The 21,198-nt window shown below is 38.8% G+C and overlaps 1 protein-coding gene across 17 annotated transcripts in view; it reads left to right on the top strand.

The window, feature by feature from the left end:
- LOC126268161 (glucose transporter type 1) overlaps positions 1–21,198 on the top strand; it is a 1,240,707-nt gene that overhangs the window by 988,615 nt on the left and 230,894 nt on the right. For all 17 annotated transcript variants that reach the window (XR_007549106.1, XM_049973736.1, XM_049973724.1 and 14 more), the window contains one exon: positions 3,239–3,334. Coding sequence is in view for 16 of the 17 variants with exons in the window: in XM_049973736.1 (XP_049829693.1) it covers positions 3,239–3,334 (96 nt within the window). In the remaining variant the exon portion in view is untranslated. The remainder of the gene's footprint in view (positions 1–3,238; positions 3,335–21,198) is intronic.

The following is a 21,198-nucleotide window of genomic DNA, read 5'->3' as shown; positions in this document are numbered from 1 at the left end:
AACTGCTTGCATATGAGCCAGTGGTTTACCAGGCCTTTATTGACTTTCTCAATTTCTGAAACTTTTTCTTCTTGAAAAATTCGTCCGGTTTTTCTGAAATTGCAATCATTTGTTTGTCTGTACAGGTATATCACATCCATTGATTTCTGTACCACTTGGACAATTCCTTTGTGATGTGTTGTTCTCTCTCCACCCCCTCCCCACCCCCCCCCCCCCCCCACCCCCATGCACACACTCATGTGTATTTATATTCACTTTCCCCCTACTATTTACACAATGTGTTCTGCAAAAAATACAGGTACATTGCAAATAGTTTTTTTTACCAATGTATGTTATCCTTTTCCCCCTAAAACAGTTGCAATCTTTACTTGAGAAGCAATGAAATAAAATTTTGAAGGAATATTGCAATTGATGCAAACCTTTGAGCAAAAGCTATAAGCAGGAAAACAGTCAGCTTTCATGTTGCAAGAAGACTGATAAAATTTTATACCCAGAATAATGTAAATATGTACTTCTGCTTTTAATTTCTGTTGTGCATAAGTCTGAGTGCATGTATGTTCATAGTATGATATTTTTGGTTGTCATCCTCTTAAGTTTATTATATTTTTTGCACCCCTACACAGGTTTTGCATGATTATTATTTTATTTTTCAGTTATCCTGCATTAAACTGCATGTGCTTGCTTGCTTTCTTGCTTGAATATTTCAATGTGGCTCCAGAAGCATGTCATGTTGGACCAAGGCACTGAATGAAATTGCTGCAAGATGTAGAACATTCAAAAGAAGCTGATTCATGTTTATGAAGAACTGAAGAGGAAGATATACACGAATTTAGCAAAACAGCACTTTATTGTGAAAAATTTAATTGTGTTGTAAAACATAAAAATCCTGTAACTTTTATGGTTCAAGATTTATACCATGAAATTGTCAATTACATGACTGGGACTCTCTGACTTAAGTGAAAGGACTAGTCCTAGAGAGAATGGGTATTGTTTCTTTCTTCTATTAAAAACTGGAAAAAAGATGAGGCTGGGAGGGAGGGTGATAAAAAGAAGCCTAAGAAATAAATAATATGCTTCCTGATGACCAGCCAAGTTTTCAGTTTATAACATTTTATTTTTAACAATAGCATTAATACTTTGCAAGTTTCCTACTGAATTGTTATAGTACATAACTGAATGTGTGTGTTATATAAATAAAAATCTTTGGCTGTGTCTTTTCCAATTTGGTCCAGTTTGATGAACTGTCATCATTAATCACGTTATTTGACATGGTCAAATTTGGAGATAAGTGATCTGTTGTGTTAAAGCTGTGGATTCAATATCCCCCCCCCCCTTATATATATATATATATATATATATATATATATATATATATATATATATATATATATATATATATATATAAAAAAAAACAGAAAGAAACTTCCACATGGGAAAAATATATTAAAAACAAAGATTCCGAGACTTACCAAGCGGGAAAGCGCCGGCAGACAGGCACATGAACAAAACACACAAACACACACACAGAATTACGAGCTTTCGCAACTGGCAGTTGCTTCGTCAGGAAAGAGGGAAGGAGAGGGAAAAATGAAAGGATGTGGGTTTTAAGGGAGAGGATAAGGAGTCATTCCAATCCCGGGAGCGGAATCCCGGGATTGGAATGACTCCTTATCCTCTCCCTTAAAACCCACATCCTTTCATTTTTCCCTCTCCTTCCCTCTTTCCTGACGAAGCAACTGCCAGTTGCGAAAGCTCGTAATTCTGTGTGTGTGTTTGTGTGTTTTGTTCATGTGCCTGTCTGCCGGCGCTTTCCCGCTTGGTAAGTCTTGGAATCTTTGTTTTTAATATATATATATATATATATATATATATATATATATATATATATATATATATATATATATTAGTGGTGTACAACTGCCAGACAGCATGACACATTCTCACAATTTGTGTATGCAGGATTGTTTTTTATGCAATCCAATGGAACAGTGATGTAAATTATTCTAGAATAAAAGGTCATGAAACGTAATGTACACAGACAAAATCCGACAGTTTATGTATCCATACACAGTGATCATGCTTGTGACACTGTGTTGTTCAAAAGCAACATCAGAAGTAGTGACTGTTAAGTAATATGCAGAATGAGATGCCTGTTTCTCTCTAGAAACAAGCACTATGTAACCTCTTTAGGTGAACATTCTCATTCTACAGAGTCCATAGGCACTGTTTGTTACATTACTTTAGACTAATGTAATGTGGAAAGCATGATCGCAGTGTCCACATATGTATACTGTCTGATTCTGTCGGTGTTCAATACACATAACGGACTTCTTATCCAGGGAAAATTTATGTTATTGTTCCATTTGACTGTATAACAAAAAATCTTGCTCACACGGATGATGGTGCTGTGTCCTGCCCTTCGGCAGTTGTACACTAATTAGTGTATTTTGTTACAATCTGTAGATGCATTGTAGATAGGCCAAAACAAGTATCAGTAAAATTATATTTGTGATATTGAATTTTAAAAGTTTTTCTGAATCCACAGCTTTATCATTAATCATTGAGAATATTGATAACTCAAACTGTTTAAATAAAGTGATTTCATTTTGGACATAGTTGTATGCTCAGTGTCACTTATTTCTTTCCACTGGATTTGGCTCTACAAATGATGTTACATTTCCTGTACAATGTTTATTCTAATTACTGTTAATTTTTTGCATTAGGTTCACAAATTTATAATGAAAGTTTTGAAATCTTTGTGAATAAACTTCCAACTTCATATTTAATAGCAGAAAAGTGTAAGAAATACTCTTGTAAATAAATATTCGAAAAGAGTATCAAACATTGTAAGTTTTGCAGATCTTAAGTTTTTCATATCATATATGTTATTTCCAATAAAATGAGAAATTTTATTTGTTCTTTATTTTGTGTTTGTTTCTGTTAACCCCAAGAAAATATATGCAAATCTGTCCTTTTAAAATGGATGATGAAAAATTAGACTTCAAATGATATATGCTAAGCACTGTGATTTTGTGATTGCAGACTTCTGTACAATATTGAATCACACAAAATATAAATGATAAATCATATGCTTACAAGGAAAATAATTATTCTTCATCTTACTCATATCAACACAGTACAAAACTGGAAATTATTATGTAAAATATGTGTCTGTGATTTTATACTTCATTTGTTCTTCATAATAAATTCTAAAAAAATATTGTGTTGTGTATTCCAGGGACTGACATTCTTCCTGTCATATGCAATCCTTGCTGCAGTTTTGGGAATGCTGCAATTTGGCTACAACACGGGGGTTATCAATGCTCCACAGGGGGTAAGTTCCTTTAATTACCCAATATGACTTGTATTTTTCCTGAGTTAATAACGTGAATATATTGTATCTTTGGTTTTTTCCCCCTCTCAAAGCAGCAGGGTTGTGAGACTATAATTAGGTATTATTTAAACGTTTATTAAAACTAAGTGACTTACCTTTAACAAAAGCAGAGAAGGAAAGTTGCTACTCACCATATAGTGGAGATGCTGTCATGATAGGCACAACAAAAAGATTCACACAGTTACAGCTTTTGGCCATTAAGGCCTTTTTCACACACACACACACACACACACACACACACACACACACACACACACACACACACACACACACACAAATGCAACTTGCACACATATCTGCAGTTTCAGAGAACTGAAACCACAGTGCGAGCAGCATCACCACTGCATGATGGGAGTGGCGACTGGGTGGGGGAAAAGGGGGAGGCTGGGGCATGGAGGGATAGTATGGTCGGGGTGGCGGACAGTGAAGTGTTGCAGTTTAGTTGGAGGGCAGGAGAGAAGGTGCGAATGGGGGAGGGGGTAAGTAGCAGAAAGGAGACAAATAAAAAGATGGAGTGTGGTGATGAAATGACAGCTGTGTAGTGCTGGAATGGGAACAGGGAGGGGTCTGGATGGGAGAGGACAGTGACTAATGAAGGTTGAGGTCAGGAGGGTTATGACAACATAGGATGTATTGCAGGGAAAGTTCCCACCTGCGCAATTCAGAAAAGTTGGTGTTGGTGTGAGGGATCCATATGGCACAGGCTGTGAAACAGTCATTGAATAAGGGATATCATGTTTAGCCGCGTGTTCAGCAACAGGGTGGTCCACTTGTTTTTTGGGCCCAGTTTGTCAGTGGCTGTTCATGTGGACAGACAGCTTGTTGGTTGTCATACCTACATAGAATGTAGCACAGTGGTTGCAGCTTAGCTTGTAAGTCACATGACTGGTTTCACAGATAGCCCTGCCTTTGATGGGATAGATGATGTTAGTGACTGGACTGAAGTAGGTGGTGGCAGGAGGATGTATGGGACAGGTCTTGCATCTAGGTCTATCACAGGAGTATGATCCATGAGGTATGGGATTGGGAGCAGAGGTTGTGTAAGGATGGACGAGTATATTGTGTAGGTTCGGTGGACAGCGGAATACCACAGTAGAAGGGGTGGGAAGGATAGTGGTCAGGACATTCCTCATTTCAGGGCACGATGAGAGGTATTGACACCCTGGCGGAGAATGTAATTCAGTTCCTCCAGTCCCGGATGGTACTGATGAGTTATGAGGGGAATGCTCCTCTGTGGCCGGACTGTGGGACTTCGGCAGGTGGTGGGAGACTGTAAGGATAAGGCATGGGAGTTTTGCTTTTGTACAAGGATGGGAGGATAATTACGGTCACTGAAGTCTTCAGTGAGACCCTCGGTATATTTAGAGGGGGACTGCTTGTCACTGCAGATGCGAACACCACGGGTGGCTAGGCTGTACGGACGGGACTTACTGGTATGGAATGGGTGGCAGCTGTCGAAGTGCAGGTATTGGTCGATTGGTTGTTTTGGGGAAGGAGACCAGACAGCGAGGTCATCGGTCTCGGGAAGGAAGTCAGCCGTGCCCTATGAAAGGAACCATCCCGGCATTTGCCTGGAGCGATTTAGGGAAATGACGGAAAACCTAAATCAGGATGGCCGGACACGGGATTGAACAGTCGTCCTCCCGAATGCGAGTCCAGTGTCTAACCACAAAGTGGAGGTATTGCTGATGGTTAGTAGGTTTGATATGGACAGAGATACTGATGTAGACATCTCGGAGGTGGAGGTCAACATCTAGGATAGTAGCTTGTTGGATTGAGTAGAACCCCCTTCCCCCTCCGCACCTTCTCTCCTGCCCTCCGTCTAAACTGCAACACTTCACTGCCCACCACTCCCACCATATTATCCCTCCCTCTCCCCACCCTGGCCCCCTCCTTACCCCAACGCAGTCGCCACTCCCATCGTGCAGCTCGCAGTGTGGTTTCAGTTCTCTGAAACTGCAGACGTGTGTGCAAGTTGCACTTGCGCGCGCGCGGGTGTGTGTACTGCTGACAAAGGCCTTAATGGCCGAAAGCTATAATTGTGTGAATCCTTTTGTTGTGCCTATCGCAACTCAGCAGCTCCACTATATGGTGAGTAGCAACTTTCCTTCTCTGGTATTATTGCATTCCATCCTGGATTTTCCATTGATTTACTTACCTTTAAAATATTTTTATGGGCTACTGAAATACCTTTGATGCACAATGTTTGAAATATTGGTTAAAATATGTCTTTACCTTCTCCTAAAATTTACTGCCTTGCCAAATCTGTGCAGCAGCACATGCAATTTTTTCATTGCTGCATCAGTTTGTGGCTCTCCTTATAACAGGTTTAAGAGCTGATTCTTTCATTTCACAATTTTAAGGAAATCTTCTGAGTAAGAGTATGAGTGTATCTTGACTATAGGAGGAAATCTCTAGGGGGAAAAAACCCTTCTCAGTTTGTTTTCAAATTTGGCTCTGCTATTTGCTAGGCTTTTCCCATCAGTGGATATGTGAATGGAAAATTTTTATTATAATACCACAAAGAGAGTATGGGTGATATGAACATGAGTTGAATATTTCAACTATTAAGAGTCTTAAAAAAAAATGCAGTTTGCATCATATACATCCCTTGCAGGGCTCTGTAGCACAGTGAAAAACTTCTGTGTAAAAATTAATTTTTCCATAATGATATTCCATTAAACATTACACTCTGTAAATAGACAAGCGTTAACGTATTGACTTGTATGTCATGAATATTTGCAATGATATGAAGTGCAAATCTATTTTTATAGTTCAAGTTGACATCCATATAAACAAATAAAAATTTCGAAGATCTTATCCCACTGAACGGTTCCTTACCGTGTAGAGAAATAAAATTGATTATTGTAGAAGTTGGGTTTTGCAGATCTTGAATACATAGTTTCCTATAACTAAGAGAGAAACCATTTTAAAAAACCACTCAGAATTGTTTTAAAAATATTTTCACCTTCTGTTTACTGTATCTCCATAAAATACTTATGTCAATTGCAAAAAAGTAATAATTCTGCTTGTTGCTTCTTGTAAGATGATGTCAGCCACATTCAGGAGAAATATAATGTATCAAAGTTTGAACTTTGTGGAACTCCATTTATGATCTGTCATATGATTTTTAAGTCCAGCTAAGGGTGTGCCTCTGCATTTGTAGTGAGATGAACACTGCCTGTGAAAGACAAGGATTCAGGTTGAATTGTTGGTGAGGTATGTAGTTTTAATCGGTCAGGAAATTTGAGCAAATGATGTTCTTGAACTAATTGAGATAACAAATTTTGTTAGAACTATAGCAACATAGACAAGGTAACAGTACTTCTCTTCTTTTTATCTAAAAACAGAATTCTGCTCCAGGAGACAAGAATAAACTGAAAGTAAGGATAAGATACAATTAATTAGTTCATAGTTGAAGAATATGAAATAAACTAAAAGATGGAGTGGAAACTGATGACGAATAGTGTATTGGAAGGACATTTTCTTAAGGAACAATCCTAGCATTTATCTTGAGGGGAAACTATGAGAAACCTATTAACTCATGACCAGATGAAACTTTGAGAACACTTCTCCAGAATAAAAGTCCTGTGTCTTAACCTCTACATTCCTTCACTCGCTAATGAAAATCAATTTGCCAATTTCTGGCTGCAATGTAAAAGTCTGAAGGGGAAAATGGAATTTGATTCCTTTCTCCATTTTATGTGGAAACATGAGAATTTGAATAACCTTTAGATATATACTTCAGGAGTCCTGTTGTTGCTGTTCACAAATTGGTAGATGATTACATTTTTTCACGCAAATTTTTACACTCTTAAGTAGAGGTACCTGACAGTGCTGTAGTTATAAACTGACCAAATAATATAAAGTATTCTAATAGTGAAAAACAAGACACTGGTGCAGTATTCTAGAATATTGTAGAATGGAACACTAGTTTTGTGTTTTTTTTTTTCTTTTTCACTCATAATGTATAAAATGTTCTACCAAGAACAGGGGAACAGTCAATCAATGCACTAGATTATTTTATCAAGTATGTCACAGCGTTATCCACCTATGATTGTTCAGTGGTTAAATGACTCTGGTCACCGTGGTAAAGGGGAGCATTCACTACTGCTATTCTAAAGGTCTAGTTTGAGCTTGCCACTTAGTCCCTGGATAAATATCATGATGTATACTGGCTGAATTCTTCTGATGTAAGCACACATTTATGACAACAGTTTCTGATTTTTTAAAAAATATTTGTAAAAGTCCAGATTGAGGTTTGGGATAATACCCTGTCCTTAGGTTAAGAAACTGCTTATACAAATAGAAAAAATCAGCAATAATAAATTGCATTAAAATGCAGAAAGTGGGGACACTTGATTAAAGACACAAAAAAGTGTATATGCGGAACATACAAGAAAATATCCCAGTGATGCTCACTTTAAACAGTTGATGGAGCTAGGTTTGTTGCACCTTCCCCTCCCTTTAAATCTTATGAAGGAATTAACTTTTAACTTTTTAGGTTATGTGAAACTCTTAAGATTCCCAGTAGAAATACCAGGAGCATATGAGGCAATTATTCCAACAAAAGGGCCAATCAATCATGAGTCAGAATCGTAACTGCTGAAGTATTTGCTGCAAATTCCCAGAGGTAATATCCTTCATAGAAAGCACTTTGCCCCCCCCCCCCCCCCCCCCCCGTCATACAAGGAAACAAGTCAGTTCACTTTTTTGTTTTTGTTGAGAAACTTTCAATGACTCATGGAGTGTTTATCAGAAATATAAGTGGAAACATTAGGTCTAGCAGGGTTCAAAATTAATGTGACTGTGAGCTAACATAGACAAGAATAAACAGTCAGTGGATGTCGGTTAATATTGGATATTTCTGTTAACGTATAGATTCACACCCATCAGTCATAGCTATAAAAAGACAGTGTAAAAAAATTAAAAAAAAAAGAGCAGAGAAATAGCCCAGGTGTACAGTAATAACAGATGGTGACTTCCACCTGCTCCACATCAACTGTGGGAACTAGAAATACACTTTTGGTAGTAAGGACAAACAGCCTTGAAAGTAGTACGGAGTACATTGACAACTACTGCAAACAACTGGTCTGACAACTCACATACAGAAGAAATATTTTATTGGCTACAACAGGGTGTATACGACCAGGATAACTGGGAGATGCGGGAAAAACCCGGGATTTATTTCATCCGGGAGAAAACCGGGAAAGACTCGGGATATTTTTAGAATTAGTTTTCAGTTAATTTTTTGTAATTTTGACTGGTAAGATCTGATACTGCAACAAAGGATATTACTGTATCCCGCTACTGCAAAATAATACTTTAACAATAAAACATAAATGAGAGAAAAAACGAAAATAACGTAAATTGCAAAGGAAAAAAATATACAACGACGACACACAGTGCTCATGCAAGCGTCTGCCAATTGAAAATGTGTCAAAGGCTTTAGGAAGACTGCGCAGTGCTTCGCAACAACCTCCAATCAGCGTGAAGGTGCAACTGTTTGCATTTGATTTGCCTTAGCAGTTACGCGCGGGCTCATGCGCATGCGCAGTTGAGTCACGTTTGAGTAGTAGATTTTCCCGCTTCTGGCAACAGGAATGTGGCTGTTGGCTGTGCAAGCAGTTGCAGCAAGCAGCTAAATGCTACCGGGAAAAAGGGGTGCCAAATTCATATTTTTGAGGAAAACAAGTTGTTTCACGAAGCACCTAGGATCCAGCGCACGTTTGCCTACCGATTATTCATATCATTTTGAAACGCTTCCTTGTTGGTTTTCGAACACATTTTAAGTTGATTTCTGAATGAATCATAAGTTGACTTTTGAATGCATGCATAGTGTACGTGATGTCTCTGTCAGGAGAATCCTCGTCGCATCTAGAAATAAACTTTCCGCAGACAAAAGGGGACAGGGCTATACGAGCTGAGGGAGTAAAGCCGAACGGATGAATACCAATCGCTGTCTGATTATGTGGTTGAGTGGGTTTGCGAATGATCAGCGTTGTCATAATTACTAGCGAAATCCATAGATTCAGACTACCGGAGAGGAAATAAACGACTGACAGGAATAACAGGTGAGAAAGATTACGTATTGTCTTCTCTGTGTATCCAAGGCATGGCCTACACCTAAACAGGACTGGGAAGGGAAGATTGGTACAGCTGATTCATGAAAGTATAGGGGGTGGATCTCGGGCCACACATGGTCAAATACCTGTTGTCATAGGTAGGAAAAGTAGGTCTTTTTTAGGATAAATCCAGACAACAGGTTCCCCTGCCTAAAGAGTATCTCTAGCAGTTCAAAAAATACTGAAACAATCACTCACAAGACAGATTATAACACTTCAAAAATCACACATACCAGATGTCACAAAGAAAAACAAACCATCGGAAAGAGTAACATGGGGCATTTCACAGACTTAACAATCCTCCATCAAAACATGCAATCAATAAAAAATAAAATACAAGCATTAGAAGTTGAGCTCCAATCTTTGAACTGCACAGTAGTTTGTATTACTGAGCACTGGTGTAGAGACACAGAAATCCAACATGTAGTATTATCATTGTATGAAAGGGCAAACTCTTACTGCAGAACTACTTCAAGGGGTGGAGGATCATGCATTTATATCAGAAAAGGAACACAGTTCAAATCTAGACATGACCTCAGTACAGTAAGTGAAGACAAACACATTGAAATATCAGCTATTGAATTATCAGGGCTTGATATCACCAAGAAATTAATCATTTTGTGTGTGTATAGATCTCCCAGTGGTAGTGTGGACACTTTTTTCAATAAATTAACAGAAGTTCTAGATAAAGTCTCAAGTACAAAGGTCAACATAATTCTGTGTGGGGACATAAACATCAACACTAATATCATAAATGAATCCAGCAGCACCTTCATAAATATCCTTCAAAGTTTTGGCATGTCCCTATTGGTCAATAGTGCAACAAGGGTTACTACAATGACTGCATCAGTAATTGACCATGTGGCCACAAATATAGACAGGGAAAAATGTGATATAGCTGTAAAAGATCTCGGACTATCAGACCATCTCTGTCAAATAACAACAGTAAAATCAGGCATAGAATCATTCCCTAAACTACAAGCCTATAAACGACATCTATCAGAAATCAAAATAAAAGATTTTTCAAAAGAACTAGAAAAACAAAGCTGGGATGAAGTGTATAAGGAAAACAATGTGAATATGAAATTCTCCAAATTCTCCACATTGTTTAAATTGAACTTTGAAACAGCATTTCCAAAAGTATGCATGACTGTATCAACATCTCACAAAAACAGATGGATAACAGCAGGTATTAAGAAGTCCTCCCAAACACTTAAACACCTCAGTTCCATGAAAAAGATTCACAATGATCCAGAATTCTTAAATTTCTATCATAGATACAAAAAGATTTATAGGAAGGTGCTGATTGCTGCAAAAAAGTCATTTAATGACAAAATAATATATAATGCAGAGAATAAAAGCATGGCTACTACCTAGCAGCAGCACTTTCTTCTTCCTAACACTTTGTACATTCCTAGGCTTCTTGGCCTCGGTTGAAGTGTGCTGCACATTTCCTGCCCAAGGATCACCTGTGTGTGTGTGTGTGTGTGTGTGTGTGTGTGTGTGTGTGTGTGTGTGTGTGTGTGTGTAGTGAGTGAAGTGTTATGAAACAATGTGTGTATAGTGTGTGCAGTGACTGATAGTGAAATATGAGTGAATAGTGTGGCATTACATTATTTAATGAGTTATTTGTAAATAAATTATTGTATACCAGGAGTAAAATCTAATGATTGTCTCTAACTAGAAGTCTGTAAATATATGTGTATACGAATTAGCTTATTGTAAATTGATCTAAGCTTGTAAATACTTTGACATGTCCTATATCCTTGTAAAAAGAGATCTACGGATGAATAAAACTACTACTACTACTACTACTACTACAGATCAGACATTTATATCATCATTAAAAATTTTACTGGCACATTCGTGTGATATATCTTAGTGTATCACGCACAAAAAAGATCAACAGTATATGCGAAAGCGTAGCTTCCTTTGCAACTTGAGACCAATATTATATGAGAAAGCTTTTCTTTTCTTGTAGCAACACTATGTATATTAATTTAAACTATTAACTTTCCCTGTTTGTGTGGTCATGCTACTAAGTGATATTGCTGTTGGCTAACTACATCACGTGTCCTATGCTCAGAAAATCCGCTGTCGTCGGCTGACAAGATCACATGACGTGATCTGCGAACGGCTTACAAAAGCGATTTGGAAAGTAACATGCGGTGTTTGGTGGAATTCCAATGTGTGCTGTCGTAAACGAAAATACGCAGCGTACATGTTGCTGCACATCAAAGATAATTCCAAAACGTGTATTTTTCCCTGAGTTTAGTTTTCTAAAGTGTCGGGAAATCGTATGCCTGTGTATAAAACCAAAACCATTCAAAGAATTGATAACGGAAAATGTACTGTCACCCGGGAGAAAGTGTATTTTTAACTGGAAAATCCGGGAACGGTACGGGATTTTTTTTCCTTGTCCACGTATACACCCTGAGTTACAAACAGAACTAATCTTTCTGGGTGTGTCACCAATGAGAGGTAGGTTATCAATCAAGATTCTATTACGGGAGTGATCTTTACCAAAGGAAAAGAAGTCATAAACAAAGCTATGAGTATTTATGTCCAGCTGATCTGATACATACTCATTAATGTTGTTGGTATATTATGACAACTCTAGCTTTCCACTGCAGATGTGGCATCTAAGGGTAGCGAGGCTATAAAGAAGCCTGTCAGTGTACATGGCACCCGCAGTGGAAAGCAGGGTGCACCAGTGCTTCTACCTCTGGAGGAAGACTTTGACCAATAGCTTGGTCTAATCTAAATGTGCCTGTTTACTGCTCTGTACTTTGTTTATGTGATGAGAAATAGTACATTCTATTTGATATATATGATGGAAGGTTGATGGAGACCTGAATGATCAGAGGTCAAATGAAATGGCTGAAGTGAATGCTCTGCCTCTGGAATTATAGAAATCTCTAAGAAGTTTATAAATTACTAACTTCTTCAGTTTTAAAGTAAAGGGTATGTGTAACAGAGGACTTAAGATTAGATTTCCCAAACAGTATTACGGCTCACTGATATGTCATGGATTTTTTTAATCTCATCATGGAAAGACCTTAAAGGATATTTTATGAATGAAGTTACACATCAACAGGCAGAAGAAGCCATTGCAACTTACTTCTGTAAAGCATACCAACTAAAGATTAGGACTGCTGCTAATCTACTCACACTGGCAATATGTTTTGGAATGACTGCTGTATTACTTTATGTAGTAATGTAAATTAGTAGAAACACAGGTACTTTGAAAAAGCCATTGCTTCTCATTTTACACCAATAAGCTGCTGTTTTAACCAATACTTCAAAGCACTTGCTTTACTCAGACTAGTACCAGCAGTCTATATACTGGCAAAGTGAAGATTTGTTTAATATATAAAGCAAAGTTTTGTAGAATATTCATTGCTGACTCCAAATATATTGACAAGTTGTAAAGGAGTAGCTAATGATGGGTTATTTTGCTTTGTGTTAGAATATTGAATATCCCTAGATATTCAATCTGTTGTCTACTGGTTTTTATACCAGAGTAAAAAAACTCCATTATGAACTCTTATTAACAAAATGCATTATCTATATTGACATCAATTTTACTTCTAGTTGTGACTTTCAACTGAAGAGGTATATCAACCAACTTCACACAACTTCACACAACTTCACACAACTTCACACAACTTCACACAACTTCACACAACTTCACACAACTTCACACAACTTCACACAACTTCACACAACTTCACACAACTTCACACAACTTCACACAACTTCACACAACTTCACACAACTTCACACAACTTCACACAACTTCACACAACTTCACACAACTTCACACAACTTCACACAACTTCACACAACTTCACACAACTTCACACAACTTCACACAACTTCACACAACTTCACACAACTTCACACAACTTCACACAACTTCACACAACTTCACACAACTTCACACAACTTCACACAACTTCACACAACTTCACACAACTTCACACAACTTCACACAACTTCACACAACTTCACACAACTTCACACAACTTCACACAACTTCACACAACTTCACACAACTTCACACAACTTCACACAACTTCACACAACTTCACACAACTTCACACAACTTCACACAACTTCACACAACTTCACACAACTTCACACAACTTCACACAACTTCACACAACTTCACACAACTTCACACAACTTCACACAACTTCACACAACTTCACACAACTTCACACAACTTCACACAACTTCACACAACTTCACACAACTTCACACAACTTCACACAACTTCACACAACTTCACACAACTTCACACAACTTCACACAACTTCACACAACTTCACACAACTTCACACAACTTCACACAACTTCACACAACTTCACACAACTTCACACAACTTCACACAACTTCACACAACTTCACACAACTTCACACAACTTCACACAACTTCACACAACTTCACACAACTTCACACAACTTCACACAACTTCACACAACTTCACACAACTTCACACAACTTCACACAACTTCACACAACTTCACACAACTTCACACAACTTCACACAACTTCACACAACTTCACACAACTTCACACAACTTCACACAACTTCACACCACTTCACACCACTTCACACCACTTCACACCACTTCACACCACTTCACACCACTTCACACAACTTCACACCACTTCACACCACTTCACACAACTTCACACAACTTCACACCACTTCACACCACTTCACACCACTTCACACCACTTCACACCACTTCACACCACTTCACACCACTTCACACCACTTCACACCACTTCACACCACTTCACACCACTTCACACCACTTCACACCACTTCACACCACTTCACACCACTTCACACCACTTCACACCACTTCACACCACTTCACACCACTTCACACCACTTCACACCACTTCACACCACTTCACACCACTTCACACCACTTCACACCACTTCACACCACTTCACACCACTTCACACCACTTCACACCACACCACTTCACACCACTTCACACAACTTCTTATTGCATGTTTCTGTAGAAAAACTACTTTTTAATCTTAGTTGTAGGGCTTCATTGTATTCAGTTATCAGTATGAGGCAAACTATATATAGATAGTTGACATCTTGAACTGCAGCTTGTTGTCTTTAATTGTGAGCCACTAAACCTCCCGTAGTTGAATGACTCTCTGCTTAACACTTCAACTTGGCAACAAAATGACATTCTGCAAGGGAATGACTGTAATGTGTGTTCCCTGTATGTCCCCTTGGCTGCTTGGTTTGCTTGCCATTTTCCAAGGTTCTAACACACACTGATGCCAAGTAGAATGCCAGTTTTTCCTTTCCTGTTGAAGGAGGAGCATTTTGTCCTATGCTGTTCGTATTATTTTCTCCACTGGGTATTTTTGCGGCAATGCTCGTAGGGCACTAAAGTAGGCAGAGCAGATGCTTTTATGAGACATTAGCTGCTCTGGTCCATTTGTACTATTTTGCAAAGTGCATCTTGAATACATGATTGAGACTGTCAACTGTCAGTGTATACCACACTGATGTCTATTTAAAATTTTATGAAATGAGGGCTCAAATGTTAAATCAGGAATGCATTCAATCCTAAACTGTGTTAGATCTTGAACTATTCTGGGTCTCTTAAGAAGCCAAGGTGAAGATCTGTTCCATTCTTGGTGTAAAACTTTGAAAGAGCTACACCTATCTTTCAACAGCAGTCCTTCGTGCAGCCATCATTGGTCACAGCTGATTATGGATAAGCCATTTCATTGATGGGTGAGCAGTGGTATGATATGACTACATCGGAGGTGTGGATATTGGTTTATAAGCTTTCCATACCATGAAAGTCCTTTCCTGATGGTATGCGGTATCCCACCAACCTCAGCACAGAGTCTTGTAATTGTGCTGCTCCTAAAGGCCATGGTGGACAATCTACATACCTCAAGATGAAAAAGAAGAACAGGTGCTGACAAGAGCTCTGGGAATATTTTCTGATAACTATAACTAGAACTACCTGAAGCCAAACCTACACAAAAGTTGGATCTGCATTTTCCACATGCAAATTAGACGGACGAAAAGAAAATACAAAGTTATTTGGAAAGGCATTGAGCTGGAGTGTTGTTTTAACCCCAGTACTTTGTAGTTACCTTAGGCCAATCACTTGCTCACCGGCTCCACTACACTAATACCAAACATGAGGTGTCAGCTCGAAACATCATGATCCAGAAACTTGACAGTAATTAGGTTGCCCAATCCCAAGTGGTGTGTACTTTTGCTACGGCACTCTGTTTCTCAACTGGTGAATGTGCCTGTCCAGTGTGGTACAAATCTGCCCATATGAAAGAAGTAGATGTAGCCCTCAATGAAAGTGCAAGGCTAATTACTGGACGCCTGAAACTAACTCCTGCTGATAAATTGTACTGCTTGGCAGGCATTGCTGCTCCTAATGCACACTGGGATGTAGCCATAAATGCCGAAAAGAAGAAAATTGTAGAAAGTGAGCTACACCCACTGGATGGACACACTCCACCAAGACCTAGGTTGAAGTATAGGAAGAACTTTTTACAATCGATGTCTGCTCTAAATACATCAGTCAAGGAATGCAAAGGAGAACTGTGGGCAGAGGTAAAGGCAGCTGAATGCTTGTCAGTTGGACACAATTTAGACTGGCATTGGCAAATCTAAGGACAACCAAGTAAAATAGGGATACTTAAGAGCTAACGCTGTACGAATGTGGAGAAGTACAAACAATGAAACATTCTGTGTCACTCTCCACGTTGCCCTGATTCATGCTACAAAGAGGAATTTTTCAAGAGACAAGAAAATGCTGTAGCAGTGGCTTGTTTCTGAGCAAAGACTGTTACAGTTTAATTTTGTATTTGTGCATATGTATGAATTCATTCTGTATGTATGAATTAATTTTGTATGTGTAAATTCATTTTGTTTCCTTAACACAAATTGTAAATTTATATGATCTTTCTTGTATACTTCTATCTTGAGTAAATAAATGAATCTGTAGAAAAGACATTTCCATGTAGAACAACACTTTGCATAACATCATTCTCATATTTTAAGCAGTCGGGCAGGGTGGCATCATCTCAGTACTTAAAATAACACAGGGAGGAGAACTACATAAAGATAGGAATATGTCTGAGGAAAACCACACTTGTGGAACTGTCAGAGGGAATTATACCTCAAAGTAATATCATGCCCTGTTCCGTTGTCAAAAACTATACCTTTTACATTTTGCCTATGCAGGAAAACCTTTTGTATGCCTACTTCCAATTGGGTCGGGTAGCCCTAAGATCCTTCTTATGCAGCTGGTGAGAGCAATGCCACAATAACTACTCCGGCATGTATCAAGAGCATGATTAAAACAACTTGTCTTATGGAGCTGTGAGAGCAGTGTTGCAGTAACTACTCTGAAATGTTTCAAGAGGATAGCTAAAAAAGCTTGCTTTCATGATTTAGGGAAGTGTCCTGTCAGCCAGAGAAAATGGTGAGATGATTTTCTTTACTCCTTCCTTTAAGGTGCTGCAACATATTATAATGTATTATGCCATGACCAGGTGATGGGTGTCGCATGCTAAACACAATACTGAATCCAATTCCCATACCAGAAAGGGACAGTTGCATGCTTCTTAGTTGGTGAAACTGAAGGCCTCAACCGCCTCTCCCAGCAGTCACTCTGTTGCATCAGAATAATGGATGTTGACTGGCAGTGTCTGTAATTCTGGCAAAATGTTCTGCCATTGTATGGACAGCACCTTGCAGTTTGGTCTCGAGATAGTTTCACCTTACAACTGGGCCAATAGCATTTGTTCTTTGTGAGAAGTATTTAAAATTACAGGAGACTTGGTGCGTACAAATCAGTGGAATTTTATACCATACATCAAACTTGAACTGTCAAACATCCCTGAAGAGATGTAGGAGGGCATTGGTACTAAGCCTGTAATACAATTATAAATTTCTAAATATAAGTTCACGAATGGTAATGGTGCTGCGGTCAACACCACTGAATCCATAACAAACGCTGAGTAGGAATGTGTTGAGTACAGCTAGATGGCAACCAACATAGTCTAAATTACAGAAAAAATAGCTTGTGTGAGAGTTAGCAATAAGTCCAAAGTGACTTAAATAAGATAGTAGCAGTCTGATAAAAACTGAAATCAATCCCAATACAGTAACAGGATTGTTGTCATTTGTCTGTTTAAATGAAACCTCTAGAAATGTGCCATCAACTTATGAACTGTCTGTGACTTGTTGTGCTGCTAACTGTAAAGAGTGTAGAGGACTGAATGCTCCAACACTGAAATCATCTAGTCTTCCAATGGAGGGCATAACAGTTAAGTGGTTCAGCCCCCTCATTTCAGTTGTGGACTCGTGTATCAATCTCATTGTCTGTCAAGAGCCCAGACATCTCCATTTCCGTACTGCTGTTACGCAAGAGTATAGAAAAACACATGTTCAGTTGCTTTTACAATGCAGTCCATAATGACTCGACAGGAATATTATAGTTTGAGGTCAGAGAAGATCTTACTTCACCCTTGTACTCATTGAAGTTGAATGAACATACAGTGGTTTCATGAATCTGGTCAGTTGCCTTGCCTCAGTATGTGTATAGGAGAATTTGAAGGTATTATTTCGTTGATAAAACCTTCACATAACCTATGCAGTGCTTCACTGTTAGAAGAAGAAAGTCTGAATTTTGTGGTTCTCTTTGTTTCTCCATATGTAAACATGACTTGTGTTCGGAATGTAGTAAAAGTAGGATAATCACACCACATTATTTGTTTGCGTTTCAGGGTAGTAAGTTCTTATGTTGCACACACTGTTGAAGCCTCTGCTTTGCTTTCAGCTGTTCTACAAGAGGTTTGGGAGCAGCAGCTCTGCAGTGAATGTTCAATTCATGCTGTTCACATCACACTGCTTTTCTGGACACTTTCCTCACCTTTAGTCAGGTATTCAGAGACTGAGACACTGGATTCACTTTTGGGAGAAACAGGATTCAAATTCTCATCGGGCAATCCAGATTCATGTTTTCCATCATTTCCTTAAATCAATTAATGTGAATGTTAAGGATGGTTCTTTGAAATGAATGTGGTTTATTTCCTTCCTCACTCTTGTGCTATCTGATCTCTAATTGCTTTGTCATAAGCAGAATGTTAAATCCTAAACTTCCTTATATTTTGTAAAAATAGATAATCAATATGCAACAATGTACATATATTTCTATTTGCAGTTGTTATTCATTGGGCATATTCAGCATTATAATGTTTCCAGGAATATGAGCTATGGAATATTTAATTAAAAAATTTGTCATCAACTGTGATGTCATTAAATATGGAGAAGTGGCCCGGTTGAACAGGAATGGGAAAGGATTACAATCTGTATTTAACAATTTAGCGAGTAAAAATGTAGTGAGAACATTTACTTCAAGGTTCTTCCTGCACTGATCAGTGAGAACATCATTCCCACCGACCTTTTATCAGTATAAACCTCTTCTAGTATGTGAGTATGATGTCCATGTGTAGAATGGGGAAAGCCAGTGATCTATTTGAGTTTGACCAAAGGGAGATAGTGATGATCCGGAGTGTTGGCATGAGCATTTTGAAAGCTGCATGACTTGTCAGGTGTTCGAAGAGTGCTGTTGTGAGTGTCTTCAACATGTGGCAAAAGTAACCTAAACTCTGGCTGAGCAGGTCATGGAGGCTAAATGGTACCGACTAACTGCAGTGTCATCCTCAGCCCACAGGTATCACTGGATGCGGGTGTGGAAGGGCATGTAGTGAGTACACCTCTCTACCAGCCGTAGGTCAGTTTAAGAGACCAGAGCTGCTACATCTCAATCAAGTAGCTCCTCAGATTGCCTCACAAGATCTGAGTGAACCGTGCTTGCCAACAGCACTCGGCAGACTTGATGGTCACCCATCCATGTGCTAACCCAGCCCAAAAGTGTTTAACTTTGGTGATCTGACGGGAACTGGTGTTACGACTGTGGCAAGGCTGTTGGCAACGTGTGACAAAAAAAAGGTGAAACCATTTCCAGATGTTTTGGGTTTGGGCTGCAACTGGTCATTACAGATGTCGGACCTCGTAGGCTGGGCAGACTGATAAAACAGAACAGGTGGTGAACTGTTACTCACCTACCATCAGACTTTAATGCTGGGCAGAGCATAAGTGTGTCTGAACACACAGTGCACCAAACACTCTCAATGACGGACATCCACAGCTGACAAGTCATGCATGTGGCAATATTAACACTGTGACATTGGCAACTTTGACTGAAATGGGCAAGTGACCATCTGCACTGTCATTAGTGCAGTGGTAGAGCATTGTACGATCTGGTGAATACTGATACCTTTTTCATCATACCAGTGGGAGGGTGCAAATCAATCGTCTTCCAGGGGAACAGCTCCTTGACACTTGTGCAGTGGGACAGAGACAATCTGCTGGTGGCTCCATTATGCCCTGGGGAACATTCACGTTGGTCCAGTGGAGCTTGTGCAAGGCACCATGAAGGCAAGGAGTATCTTGCAGTGGTTGCAGACCATGTACACCCCTTCATATCGATCATGTTTCCCGACAGAAGTGGCATTTTTCAACAAGATAATATTCCATTTTACAAGGCCAGGAGTATGATGGAATGGTTCGAGGAACACAGTAGTGAGTTCTAATTGTTGTGCTGGCCCCCCAACTTGTCAGATCGGAACCCAATCGTCACGTCAGAGCTCATCTGACCCCTTCATGGAGTTTATGGAAATTAGGTGACTTGTGCATGTAGCAGCATACCAAGGCCTCTTTGCTTCCTTGCCATGACGTGTTGCCACTGTTATCTGTGCCAAAGGTGGACATACTGTCTATAGGTAAGAGGTCATAATGTTCTGGATGATCAGTGTATAGTCAACTGTAGATAACCTCGGTTTTTATCACAAAGACCTCAATTATTCCTTTTATACATTCTACAGTCAAACTGTTTCTGAAATTGTGCTAGCTAACTTAAACACTAACAAAACCGTTGAAAAAAGCAATCAAAATTATGATCAAGATCAAACACCCATTTTTAAGTAACTATCCTTCCATAAGAAGTTGCTAGATATGCCTCTCTGGAAGCTCACACATTCATGTGGTACACTGGCACACAGTTATAGAAAAAGGAACTTGTTCATATGTGATTGTCATAATTGACATCAAAGATTAAAACCATTGGACTGATATAGTTGTATTTACTACTGTGCATTGAAGCTGTCCCCTCCTCTTTATTCTGTTTTTCATAATATTTGGAACTGTTCTGCAGAGCTAGATTTCCTTTCGAATGTTATGTTGTAATTATCATCACATTGTGCCATAGAAATCTTAAATCTTTAAAGATTCATTTAAACATCATCTGATTTTATATGTTTAAATACATTTATTTGTTCCATTATTTGTCCTTTTTATCACAATTTCTACTGTTACTGGCTCTAATGCTTGAAATGACACCACTTAAGCTTTGCTTGTGGAAATCATCATGCCACACGGATCGACAGATTGGCTCAGTTTATATTCTGCTGTCTAGATTTTCTTGGAGAAATGCATGGTACAACTGTGCTGTCTTACAGTATAATTATAATATTTGAATAAATATATTGTAAGGCAGCACAGTTGTACCATACATTTCTCAAAGTAAA

The sequence above is a fragment of the Schistocerca gregaria genome, chromosome 4 (genome assembly GCF_023897955.1).
Source record: "Schistocerca gregaria isolate iqSchGreg1 chromosome 4, iqSchGreg1.2, whole genome shotgun sequence".
NCBI classification, from domain to species: Eukaryota; Metazoa; Arthropoda; class Insecta; order Orthoptera; family Acrididae; genus Schistocerca; species Schistocerca gregaria.
The sequence above is the reverse complement of the archived record's forward strand: the minus strand, read 5'-3'. Positions and strand labels throughout refer to the sequence as shown.